Source organism: Aythya marila, assembly GCF_965140915.1.
Source record: "Aythya marila genome assembly, chromosome: 11".
NCBI lineage: Eukaryota > Metazoa > Chordata > Aves > Anseriformes > Anatidae > Aythya > Aythya marila.
The window spans coordinates 1,532,412-1,545,973 of NC_139052.1; the positions used below are offsets into that span (position 1 = coordinate 1,532,412).

General features: G+C 50.4%; 1 protein-coding gene across 1 annotated transcript in view; it reads right to left on the reverse strand.

The window, feature by feature from the left end:
• SHC4 (SHC adaptor protein 4) overlaps positions 1-12,955 on the reverse strand; it is a 32,235-nt gene extending 19,280 nt beyond the window's left edge. The window contains exons 1-2 of the mRNA XM_082769232.1: positions 11,547-12,955; positions 4,474-4,544 (exon numbers count right to left, since the gene is read on the reverse strand). Of these exons, the coding sequence (XP_082625358.1) occupies positions 4,474-4,544; positions 11,547-12,125 (650 nt within the window). The 5' untranslated portion in view covers positions 12,126-12,955. The remainder of the gene's footprint in view (positions 1-4,473; positions 4,545-11,546) is intronic.
• Between the last annotated feature and the right edge of the window lie 607 nt (positions 12,956-13,562).

The following is a 13,562-nucleotide window of genomic DNA, read 5'->3' on the forward strand; positions in this document are numbered from 1 at the left end:
CGGAGACAGCAGCAGCAGATGTGGCCTTGTTATTCCAGTCATGTTGCTACTTTTCCTTTCTCTCCTCCTTGTCACTCATCCCAAAGCAAAGCACTTTGCGTTTGTTTTTCTTTTAAATCACACTGAATGTGATAACTCCACTGACATACTGTGTGGCAATTCCTCTTGACCCGGGAACCACAGAATGAAATCAGGAGAGCTGTGAGGAATTTAAATCGTTCTTCTAGGCTAAGGCAAAGAAAACCTTGCTCCTCGACAACTTGGGCATCTCTTGCCATGTGGAGTGGCATCACTGTCTGTCAGTCTTGTGGTGCCCATGCAAAAACAATAAACCAACCACTGGTAATTTGCACAGAAAGTTTTTGCTTTTCATAATGAAAGGGAGAGATTTGGGTCAGCTCCTGAGCGAGCAACCATGGTCAGCTCCACAGCTCCGGGGCTGAGCTGGGCCAGCACCACAACCCCTTACAGCCAGTGGGCGCTGCAGAAGCCGGGGACAGAGTGGACTTGTGGTTGCTCACCCAGGCCCAAGGGCTCTGCAGCCCTTGTCACTCCCATTTTTGGCACTCGTAACCTTTAAATCAGCTCAGCTGTACAGTCAAATCCAGACTTCTACTCTGGGGCTGCACCTCTGGAGTAAGCCCCACCACAGACGCTCCTTCGAGCGTGCGTGCAGGAGGGGAAGCACAGTGCTGACAGAGAGCCGCTTTGTTGATTATTTCCCCAAATGAGAGCAAAAGAAGAGTGAAGGGCTGATGTAAGCAAGTAAGCATGCTGCTTAAGATTTGCTTTTAAGCATCAAGGGCTCTGCCTACACTATCTAACAGAAAGGGATTGTGTGTCTCAACAAAGTTGAAATTAATCTCCCAAACAAAGTCAGCCTTCTTCGACCGGTTGCCCCACCAGCCTGTTTCAGCCACCCCTCACCCCAGCCTCACTGCCTGACTACTTCCAAGATTGCAAGTCAGTGCCCTGACCTGGGATACAGAATCCCCTTTCCCATAAATGTCCAGATACCAAGCTTGATTTAACAGAACTGGAAGATGCATAAAAGGAAAAAAGCTGGACAAGGGGAGGGCAAGTCAGGGTCCGGCTTAGGTGTGGGACAGGCAGAGCTGCCACCTCCACAGCACAGGGGCTCCAGCCCCAGTGCCTTGTGCTGTCAGCAGAAAGCACGGCGTGCTCACAGTGACCACCCTTAAAAATAAAAAGCCTCTCGAGCAGAGGAGCCTGCTACCCTTATTGTTATTTGTTGGCACTGCTCTTGTCATCTCCATGTAACTTGGGTTCGCACATTTTTGAGAAACAGAAGGGACATAATAAGAGCAAGAGAGTGCTATGATGAGTCTCCCACCCTCAGTTAAACAAAGATGTGTGGCACAGCGAAACCGCCTGGGCAGGGCTGACCTGGAAAATTGACAGCATCAGCCTCACATTGTAGCCCTGGGAGCCAGGCACACAACTCGTGGCTGGGTTTGACATGGCGTCTCCCTGCACAGCACTCAGCAGTGCTACATGTGGGTCTAGCCCATCCCAGCAAGGCTTCAGCTGAATGCAAATGACCCTGAGTTTACTACAGACTGGATTTAAAACCAGCTGATCCAACTGGTGTGGAAGGGAACAAGGATTTTCTTAAATTCATCTAAATCTGGAGTATATTTTCCCACAATGGACAACAGTGAGGTATAAATCACAGTGAGATGATTCAGAGCCACCCACCCTTGTCATTACGTCTTGCAGCACTGGCGGGTGAGTTCTGTGAGCTTTAGCTGCAGGACTTCAGGATGTTGTCACCCCAGTGCTTGGACCAGCCTGTCTGCTAGAAGTCACCAGCCCAGACTGCAGCTCTCACCATGGGTGAGGGCAGCATCTCAGTACTGCATTAGCCTGCTAATTTGGGTTGCAGACTGTCAGAAAGCTAGAAGAGAAAACTGCTGCAGCGAAACCTCCTCTGCCAAGCTCCTCACCACACAGCTGCCAGGGCCAAGGGTAAAGAGCATCCCAGTGCCTGGCTCTTCCCTTGCTGCACTGCAGTCATTCAGCCTGAAGGCCCCCACGGTCTCACAAGTCATTCACATCACTGGGGAGGCCACTTTCACCTTCCTTCGCCCTGTGCCAGGTCCGAAGGTAGGTCTGCATGCTGCCCAGAAACATCACACTTATGTGCCCGGACAGAACGTATTTTGGAAGTCCCAGTTCTTACCATCTCTGGTAAGTGACTCTGAAAGTGCAAGTATGGCAATAAACTGGAAAGTAAATCCTTCACGTTCAACTCCTTTGACTCCTCACAACACTTCAACAAACATCAGTTTGTTGATTTTTCCAACATGCGTGTTAGGTAGGTAAAAAATAGCTTTAATTTTAGAGATCAGGAGACTAAGAATGCAAATAGACATGCAGCAAGGCAGGGAAGAGACATAATTAGAGACCTTGTCTGCATTACTTTAAAACAGAGCATGGCCCTTTGTTTACTGAAATGCCATCAGAGAAAAATACGGTTTTACCAGTACAAATAACACAAATTATTAAAATTGAACCATTTCCAGTAAGTCTTTGGTTGTTGTATTGAGCAGACCATCTATAAAGTTACTCGCCTGGGAGAACAATAGAATAATCAATGCTATTGTCACTTAGTTTGTAATCGATCAAACTTTAAAGTTCACATGCATGAGCTCAGCACTTCAACATTCGGTTTGCAAACAGCTTAATTTTGAATTTCTCATACACAAAAGAGCCTCTTAAGGTCAGCAGTGGCATTTTTTGTAGGTGATGGAAATATTTCCATTGTTAAGTTTTCACATAGCCCTGTTTAACAAAACCTTACTATTTGGGCCAAATTTAAGTTGGCAACTTCTCTTTAGGCAGTAATTCATATTCATTATTTTCCAGACAAATCGTCCAAATCTCTGTTTTCTAAGTGTAGCAATACACACAGTCCATATCTTACAAACAGGAGATAACCTCACTTTCTGGCTTATGCTGTTGATGAATATGAGTGGGTCTGAACATGCCAGCCTGATTACTCTGGGCAAAAAACTACCACATTTCTGGTTTTGGTCAGTAAACAATTAGGGTGAGGGAACTATATTTGTATCTCAGGCACTTCTTCATATACATGTGCAGGAACTGGGTCAGTGTGTGCTTGTGCTGATTGTAATTGTCAACAACTGCTGATTGAGTGCAATATATAGGCATTTAAGGACTCCAGTTTTTCAGTTTCTTCCTTTTAGCTGATAACTCTGGGAGCCAATAGGTAGAAGTTTAACACATAGTTCTTCATGCTCCTTTCCTGTCTCCAGACCGTTTGATATGAACACTTCAGGAAGCAAAAGAGCATCTGTAAATCATCTGCCAGCAGGAAGGAAGAGCTGGGCAGACACAGGAAGCCTAAACCACACTTCTGGCATCCTCAGCATGAGCCATGCCAGAAGAATGGCTGAGGGGAGGAGGGAACATGTACAAGGCAGTGCAAAAATACTCTGCATGCAGCCAGCCCTCCAAGAAGCATTTGGAAGCACAGGGGCCAGGGTGCTGGGATCCATACTGCAGGACCATGAGTGCACCCCAGTAGCATGCAGCTCTGAGCTGGGAAAAAGGTGTTTATTTGGAAAAGTACTCCTGCATGCACTTACAGACACAGGGACTATATGAGTAAAAATAAAGCTGGGCTGCTCTGTTCCTGACAGGACATTTTAAGAACCCCACACATGCATACCTTGATAGTCTATACCCAGTGACTGGCAGCAATGCAAGCTGCAGAAGTTGCAAGCTTCTTGAAAGACCACCAAAATATTTCATGTTTAAACTAATTTCCAGTGTATCTGAGACCAAAATATTCATCTTTTTCTGATTTGCAGCCTGGAAGCTTAGGCTCAAAGTACTTCTGGAAATTACTGCATTTCAGCATGTTTTCCCTGTGTCTCCACTTCCAACTGAATCTGGCCTTGGTGCAAACAGGGCCAAGCAATGTCATATCTGACAAAAAATCATTAGCCACTCTGCATCAGGTGTGAAGCAGAGAGAAGGCAGCAGCAGAGATGCCTGTGAGCACCCAGGCTCGGTGTCTTGGCCACCCGCAGCAGCACCAGGCTGTGGCAGCACCCACAAATTCACCCTGCACCCCAGGTGAGCCAAGTGGCAGTGCTGAGCCCACACTCACGGCCTGGCTGCTGCCAGAACCCAAGTTGCTGGGTATGTCTGTACCATGCTGCGACTGCAGGGGCATTCTCTCCATATCCAAAGCAAGAACTGGGAGAGAAATGAGGTCTGTGGCTGAAACAATTCAGTCCCCAGTGCAAATAGCCTATTGTAATGATCAAATATTTCAAGTCATCACTTGGGGAAAAGAAAAATAAAGCATGCAAACTCCTATTCAAAAGAGTCTATGAGCTTGGCATGAGCCTGTGGCTTTATACAGAAATCAGCACTCAGGCTTTTAATTCTTGTGCTGAATTTCAGTTTGACAGTGCCTACCTGGTGACTTGCGTTCGTGTGCCAAAGTCCAGGGACCTCATTGACTGCAGCACTTCAATGCAGCCCATGTACTAGGGAAAACAAAGAGACAGAGAGAAATGATGACTGTGTTTATATCTGCAAAACAGGCAAGAGGAAGGGTCACAGAAGAAAGCAAATGTGATTTCAGTCCACTGAATATATGCAGAATCAGAGTCTAAACAGAAAATCAAATCAGCCATTCTAAAGCAACTTCATAATGTATCTAGTTTTACTGAAAAGTGTACAGAACAGAACTTCCACAACAGAGCACAAAAAAGAAGTAAAGCACTCTGGAGACACAAAATTCAATCCTTCCTTTTTCCTAATTCAGGTTATTCTCACTGATTAGCCTGAGTCATTGAGCTGGGAGGAATACTGGAGTGAAATTCTCCCACGAGCAGAGGATGTCTGGGTGTCTGCAGGACCACTGCACTCAGCCTCTGTGCAGAAGAGCTGAACGTCCCTTTGGGCAGTGAGAGGCATTACTAGGCATGAGGAAAACCACTGGCTCCATGCTGCTGCAGGTCTGATGACAAATAACCTCTGCAGAAGATGAAGGAGGTAGGGTTGCAATTCAAGATCATAGCAACAGCTCTTAAGAGCCTGCACTATAAACCAACCTGCTTTGAATTAGAGGTTGAGTCTCACACTTCTCTTGTATGGGGCACAGCTAGGGGCTCTTTCTGTACTCATTTGGGATTTGCATAGGACAAATTTTCAGAAACATTGTGACGGTGTGTGAGCCCACAGACTCCTTTGACATTATGCACAAACCTGTGGAACATTTTCATCTCAATGAAGTGCACCAGGCTAAATCTATCTGCTGAGTTTACCTCTACTAAAACACAGCTTACTAGTTCCTTCAGCATTTTTGTTGATAGCCATCTCTGTTATTAAAGTGCTCAGATATCTCCATTCCACAGGGTCGGCATAGGTCTGTGCTTCCCAGTTGGCACCCCCTGCTCCATTATGAAATATTTGCCTGGGAATGGAGCTTTTGGGAGCATCCCAATCTGACCATGGGCTGCAGCAACAGCCCACCCCTGCAGACCTCTCCTGCAGAGAGTCAAAGCTTCTGGGATACATCAGAGAGACTGGAAATCCCAAGCAGACGTGCACACTCTGTCCTCTTGTTCTGAATGGACAGAGGAAGCACTGTCTGCCCATAGAAAGGCCCTGTATTTACCTCCTCTGCACCAGGCTGCCCGTGAATTGATTCTTCTGCTGGGATGTTCAGGCGGGGTTGGATTTAGGTATCTGTTTCAGCTTTGTAGATTTTCAGAAATGACTGTGTTAAAAAGAGAACGTATGTCTGCAGTCAAGCAGGGATTCCACAACAATGGTATTATCCCTGTTTTGGTTTCTTTCCAAATAGCAATGCAACCCTTGGGAGAACTCCAGAATTAGGTCAGAGCCCTGGAAGGACATCGATAAGAATCTGAAGGGTTTGCAGAACTGCTTCCCTAATGAACATTAAATGACTTTGTAAAGGACTCAGAGAGCTATCTTACTTGTTAAAGGTATTCCTGCTTAACGGGAACAAAGCAAACACAGAAAATATGTCTAGAGCCTCAGCTTATAGCATGGCAGAGACCTCTGATCCTATAGGATAAGGTCAAGCATCCTGTAAGCTGTTTGGGTGCTCATTGAGAACAGAAATATTTAGAGGATTAGGTGAGTCATATGCTGATAAGTGAGTCCCCACTGCATCCTGAGCAGATGCGTGGGAAGCTACTCTAAGCAAAGATGTAAAATCAATATTGTTTTTTTGCATAAGTGACCCTGAGTGAAGCTGAACTTATCAATGATTCACAAAAGACCTTTTTTTTCCCCTTAAAAGCCTAAGCAGGGGAGTGCATTACCATGGCACGTCACTGCATCTCTCATTTGTTTTTGTTGCCACTGACTATCTAAACCAGCACAGCCAGTAACAGCCAAACCTCCCCATCCCAGCAGAAGGAGTACAGCAGAACCACAGAGCCCTGGGCAGGGGGAAAACAGGCTCACAGAGCTGGGGAGAAGCCTGGGGAGTGCTTAGAAAAGACAATGGGATACTGGAAGCCTATTAAAGAAAACAAAAGACATCTCTGAGGAAGAAACAAGAATTAAAAAACACAGATGGACAAGATTAACCCCACCACAGAAGGCCCTGCAGAGACCAGCAACACAACCAACGTACCAGAGTGTGGCAGGCAGCTGCAGCAGCACTCAGCCGCACGAGAGCCGTCCGCCCCATAAGGGGCTACAGCTACCTGCAAGGCGTTTTTGTAACATAGGGACAGTGGTATCGAGGGTTCAACCGTGGTTTGAGAGGGGAGGGAAAGGCGACTTGTGCCTGGGCTCCTGAGCACATGAGGTGTGGTGTCCAAGCAAGGCATTTTGCCTTCCAAAGCCCACAGATCTGACAGCAGTGGGATCAAGAGGTCTTGCCAGGATGAGCAATGGCTCTCAGGAGAGAGAGGAGACACTCACTGGTCCCTGCTGGCAAGGGAACAGCTCCTCTAATGGCAACATGTGCCAAGCTCTGTTCCCCATCTCTCTGCTGGGGCTGAAGAGAGCATCTGCACTGGGGGAGCTTCATCTCTCAGGGTTTGAAGGGGATGATGATCTGGGTATGTTTCTGTTTCATCATGCCGCAGCGTCGGGGGGAGAGCAGGGTGGTTCCTGGAGATGCACATCTTCTCACATCTCTTTGCAAGAGATGATGGAGAACGACTGCAGGCAGGATGATGGCTGTGTGGGAGGAGATGTGAATGCACCAGGCAGGGCTTGCATGAATAAGCTTTTGAGGCGCCCTCTAATAGAGCCCCATGTCTCGTTTCATTCCTTTCCATAACACAGTGGCTCCAGCTCCAGCCTAAATGTCAGCCAGTGATTCACCGGCACCAACAATACCAGCAGCAGCTGATGGAGCTCCTGATTAAACAACGCGGCTGTAGCCGTGCAATTGGACTTACTAGTTAGCAGGCGCTAATTCATAAGTAATGCCTAGAGCAAGTACTACAGACCCTAGAGCCATCTAATGAGGAATCCAGGTGACAAGTTTTGCTAGCAGAGGCAACGAGGTAACACACTGCTGCTAAACAGCCTCTGCCCAAATGTAGGTTAGGCTGCACTCAAATTCCCTAAAAACAGTACAGATGCCAGGGCAGAAACCCATCTCGAGCAGCAGCATTGTGTGCAAATGAGCATGGCGGGAATACTGCTCCCATCCAGACATTTATTTTCCCAGCACTGCTTTAACAAGGCATTTCTGAAGTAATGGGACGGGATTTCTGAGCCACCTACCCCCCTTTTCCCTTGCAGGGTGAGGGCTGCCAGGTGGGGAGCACCTGGGTGTGCCCCTGGGCAGGGGCTCTCTGCTTCTCAGGGCTGGGGCTGTGTTCTGCTGTGATGGTTTTGGGCAACTCACCGAGCTTGTGATGGATCCGGCAGGAAGGGAAACTGGGCATAAATGAGCAGCAGCCAGCAGCACGTGGCAGGAGCGTGGTGCTGGAATTGAGACTGGCCTCTACCTCTCACACCAAGGAGAAACAGCCCATGCCTCTAACAGTAAGAGTGTGGCATGATTGGTTCGCTTTAGCACTTGCTGCTGGCGCGAATCCCACCACACTTCTGGCTCCCTTTCCTTTCTTTCTGATAGGGTGCCCCAGGTCGTGGAGGGGCCAGCTACCAGCCAGGGAGCAACACAAATTGCTGCAGACAAGCACCTCGCTCCTCAGCATCAAGCATGCTGCCTTCCCCCAGCAGGCAGCAGCCCCTCCCCACGCTGGGAGCAAACTCTGCTCTTCCATCCCTCCTGAAACCAGCAGAGAGGCAAAGGCAGCCCAGGGCAGCAGCCATGCACAGCAGGGCATTGGTACCCTCTGGACCAGAGAGCACAAAAACTCTAGCAGAAAGAGATGGCTAACAGCCTGGACAATGTCACAGGAGAAAAAAGCTCATAAAAGCCCATTAAACATATCAAAAGCCACAACCGGTTTGTCAGTGTTGGCTTAAGCTTCTGCACTGCAGAAGTTTCTGGGGCTGGTGAGTGCTGAAGGCCCTCCTTGCGTGCCTGTCCTGTGCTCATCTTCTTCCTGCTAGCAGCACATGGACAGACAGGTCTGTCCCACTCCTCCTGGCCATGTGGCACTCCTTCTTCAGGGGCAGCAAGCTGCAGCTTTTGTATCAAAGAGTGGCTTTTGCTAAACAGAAAATTTGCTGGAGAATTTGACCCTTCCATTCAAGGGTTTTCAATTTTTAAATAAATGTTGAGAAAAAAACAGGGGAATTTTAATGAATGTATATATGTGTGTGAGTGTGCACATATATACATATATACACATTTTAAATGTATGCACACACTTTTTTTTTTTAATATATACACACATACATTTTCCCTTTCTTTTTAGTTTTGTGCTGAAAAAGCACTAAAGCACTTCCTGCACTGGGGCCAGGCTGTGGCAGACATGGCTCAAAAGGAACCTGACCCAGCAAATGAGTGTGGGCCACGAAGGTGCTGTTTGGTGTTAAGGGATGATTACCCAGAGAAGAGCATCGGTTTCGGAAGCCATTATGGCTGTATGGCTGTAGGACAAGGGGTGCCCCAGCAAGTGCTGCACCCCTGAGCCCCCAGCCTAGCCCAGCATTGCCATCCCAGCACCCCAAGCCTATGGTTCATGATTCATGGCTGCTGCCCTGAAGCCATGAGCCACCAGAGCTGATCTCCTTCCTTCAAGAGGAGCACAACCACAAGTCCAAGATCTGTTTTTAAAGATAACTGCACGGGGATAACTGCACTGGCTCTGTTAAAATACCGATATTTGGGCTCTTTATTATTCACACAAGCGGTTCAGGGGAGCAGGCACAGTCAGGGGTCTCGACATCCTTGACAGAGCCCAGGTGACGTGGCTGAGAGACAAGGGGCCAAGACACCAGTGGCCATCTCCACCTGGAGATGCCACTCCTCAAAACCAGCCCCAGAAAGATGATTTCTGCCTTGCTCTAGTCTGTAGGTGACAGCTTTTGATCTTTTTATTCAGCAGATCATTGTTTTTCCAAGATACCTACAGATGCTCTCCATGTAAGCATCAAATCCTCTTCAGACTCCACTCAAGATTGTAAAGCCAAAGACCTCTGGAGAAAGGAAGCTTGGGGAAAGGAGTTTAGTATCCCTTGCTGTGATGATAAGGCTCTGAAGCCCCCAAGCTTCTTCCTTACCTACCTGCTTGTCATTAAAGGGGCTGTTTGAAAAACCACAGTGTTTTGCCACAATGCATTTTGACTCACATTAACAGCGCTCCCGCAGCTCTCGTGGGCTGGCTCATGCAGCCCCGCACCACCCCGCCAGCAGCAGCAGCAGCAGCAGCAGCAAGGTGCAGCAGAGTAGCAGGAAAACATTTCCCTGCTGTCCTGGGAGGTCCCTGCCAGCAAAACCCTTTCAGAGAGATTTCCCCATGAAACATCGTGACCCTGGAAAGACCAGCAGAAAAACATACTGGACCTGCAGCCTGGGGAGCAGCAGGAGGGGACGACCCCTTCCTCACATCTCTTGACCTTCCTGTCAAGCTGGGCTCTGGTTTTGCTTCTCCTTCTGCGTTTTTTGTTTGCCTGGTCTCTGGAGGGTAACACTTCGCTACCTCTGCTCTCGGGTCTGGGCCACCACAGAGACCTGGGAAATCCCCCTGCACATTACCTTCTCCTCCCCGTGCCAGAAACCTCCTTCTGTAGGTGCGCCTGTGCCAGTAGCACCTCATCATCTGAATCCCTGCAGCTACTTCAAAGCCTCAGATGTGGGCGCTGTAATATCCGTACCACGAACAGGCAGGTGCCACAAGCCTGTGCATCGTGACACCGAGACACCATGACACGACACCGTGTCACCACTTCAGTCAGCTGAGCAAAAGCCCAGCACCAGGAGCCACATTTGGCACTTATGCTATCAAGTCAAGTACTGGACTTTAAAGAAAAATAAACACAAGAGGACAACCACAATGATAGTTCAGTTTGTGAGAGACTCCCCCCAAGCGCAGGCCCTCTCCTACTTCTGTCTTTAACAAGAAGACAAATGCAAACAGCACTTGTTGCCATTTCCCATGGCTGGTTTTCTGCTGGTGCCAGTCTCACAACTAACGCAAGCCAGAGTGACAGGAGCCTTTGGCCTGCCCAGCCATTACACTGTAGTTTTCAGACTACACTCTCTGCGCTGCACTGGCTCTGGTTCCCCCATGTGAGCAGCGGGCAGTTTTCACCTGGCAGTGCCTTTGTCAGATGAGACACAAGCACTGAGGTGTGCAGGGTCAGAAGTTCTGAACACAGAGTATGGGCAGTGGTTTTCCAAATGGCCAGTTCTGAATGCAGAAACATAAAGCCCAGTGATAAGAAAACAAGAAAGCTCCTGAGTGTGGCACAGGCAGAGGGAGTGAAACCCTGAGCCCAGGCACTCATTCAGGCCACCTGGTCCCCTCTCGGCCAGCCACTGCTGCTCAGAAGGTGGCACATACCAGTGCCAGCACACAGTGCTGAAAAACCCAGAAGTCTATTCCAGGGTGTCTCATGAAGGAACAGGCAGGGTTTTCCATACCTGGAGAATCACACACAGCCCTACAGCACCAAAGGAGATGGGCAGCTGGGGCACCGTGCACCCTGGGAAGGTGCTGCAGGGAGCAGCACAGGTCCTCGAACCCACCCTGACAAACATTTCAGTGCTGCCCGCCAGCACCGATCTGATGCCTCGGGGCTGCTGGGAGGGCTGGGAAGCCCTCGCTGTGGTCCTTTCCACTCCAACATGCATTTTATGACAGAACAACCCCTGTTCGAGCTGCAGCTTGGCTGTGTTCCTCAAAGAGTCTGCGGATATTCTTTTGGAAATGGATGCTGTGTTAGCTCTGGGGGTGGCCGCTCCTTTTAACTCCCTCAGGTCAAATACACAGCCCTACATCCATCAGGAAACAGGAGATACAAGGGATGGGGCAGTGGCTTGGGGCTGCAGATGTGGGAACACAGAGGTCACAGCGCAGCCTCCTGCCCCGTTTGCCCCAGAGAATAGCAACCTCATGCCAAGTACTCACCCGCACGCCATACATCGCACCTGGCTCCCCCGCGCTCTCACTGCTGCGCACGAGGGCCCCATCCTGCCTGCCCGCAGGAGTGGCCTCCTCCGCTCCCCGCCCGGCACAGTCCCCCACAGGCTTTGGGTTCGGGTGCAGCTTGTCCAGGTCAGGCTGTGGGTACGATGCTGAGAGGCAGCTGATCTCAGGTGAGGTGGGGCTGCTGGGGATGGTAACGCACTCCGTGAGCTTAATCCTTGGCACCTCTTTCATTCCCAGGCAGAAGCTTTTCAGCACAGGCAGGCTGGAGGGGTTGGCGAGTTTAATGTTCGCCATGCGGGGGATCAGCGTGCACAGGGTGGTGCAGGTGTCCTGCGGCCCCAGAGGGCTATCTTCTGCCAGCAAGTTAGGTGATGAGGAATGGGAAGAGGAGGAAGAACCTTTGATGTTTAAAGATGTATTTTGTGGACCTTCATCTAGAGATGTTATTGAGTCATTCCTGAATCGGCTGTACTTAGCCCTGTGCAGCATTCCTGGATGTCTGAACAACCCTACATACAGGACGTGTCCACTGAGGCTCTGCTGGCTGCGTTCTCTCATAGCCTTGACAGTTCTGTAACTGGATACTTTTGCATAAATTGCTCTTGTAGATAAATTATATGAAAATTAGGCAAGTCAACCGATTTTAAAAACAGAAACCTATTGGATATTTTTGCTGACTCTGTTCTGAGTGGCTTATTTTCCTCAATGCGTGAGGCTTAAAATTGCACGGACATCTGGTATTCTGTAAGCAGGAATAAAAGCAGTGTACAGGAAAGCACATCGGTGGTACAGCTGCTTAGGCCAAAGTGCTGCTACCCCAACCTGCCTTCGTTCCCACCTCAAGCCGGACACTAAAACACAGCCAGCTCTGGAGACTCACAGTTGTAGCATCATTGATCGCGGAGTCCTGGCTGCAGAAAAAGCCCAAGCATATTCCACACAAAGCAGGGCAAGGCTACAAGCTCAGACACATTTTCAGACCAGCAAGAACCCCAGAAGGTACCCAGTTCTTGGCATCTTCAACTTCGGCTGCCCCAATGGAAAAAAAAAAAAAAAAAAAAAAAAAAAAAAAGCAAGCATCCGTGTGCTGCATCGCTCCTGCCCGGCAGGCAAGCACCAAGCCGGGGGTATTTCAAGGGAGGCACTGGTGTGAGCAGTGGCAGCGCTTCTCAGCATCGCCCTCGTTAATTCTTGCTCCAAAGCCCTTCAGCGCCGGAATCCGGAGCGCAGGGACCGGCGCCGGGACCATCGCTGTCCTGTCCTGTCCTGGCCCGTGCTGTCCTGGCCCGGCCCGGCCCGGCCGAGGCAGCAGCTCCGCAGCGCGGAGCCGCCGCGGCTTTTATGAATGAAGTTTTTTTTTTTTTTTTTTTTTTTTTTTTATGAATGAGCCTCGGCGCGTGCAGGCGGGCAGCGCCGTGAATGGCGCTCGGCGGGCGGCCGCGGCCCGGCGGCCCCCGGGGTGCTGCCGGCAGCCAATCGCCGTCCGCCACCGGCTCACGCGCCCTTGGCGCGCGCGGGTTTTGGGGAGGGGGAGAGCGGGCGGGGCTCCGCGGGGGGCGCTGCGGGGCCCGGCTCGGGCCCCGGTCCCGGCCCCGTTGGAGCAGCGGGGGCCGCGGGGCCGTTGGGCTCGGTTCGGCGCCGCCGTTTCCGTGCGGGCACCGGGAGGCCCCGCATCCGCAGCGCGCCCGCCCGCAGCCTTAAGCCTCAGCCTCGCAATTTGCACGGCCCGGATGCACGCAGAGGGGCTGAGCGAGGCCGCGGGGCCCGTCCGGGGCTCGGCTGCTGCCAGCAGGGGTGCGGGTTGCTCAGGGAAGCCCGAAAGACTGCAGCCAGCCCGCCTAGGCCTCTGTGTCCTGCGAGACTGGCCTCCCCGTCCTTCCCACCAGTGAGGGGCTTCCTGCCTTCCAGCAGCCCCCCGATGAGGACAATGGCACCAGGAAAGGGGCTCAGGGACTGGGATGCTGCCCTGCACCTTGGCTCAGGCAGGGATGGATC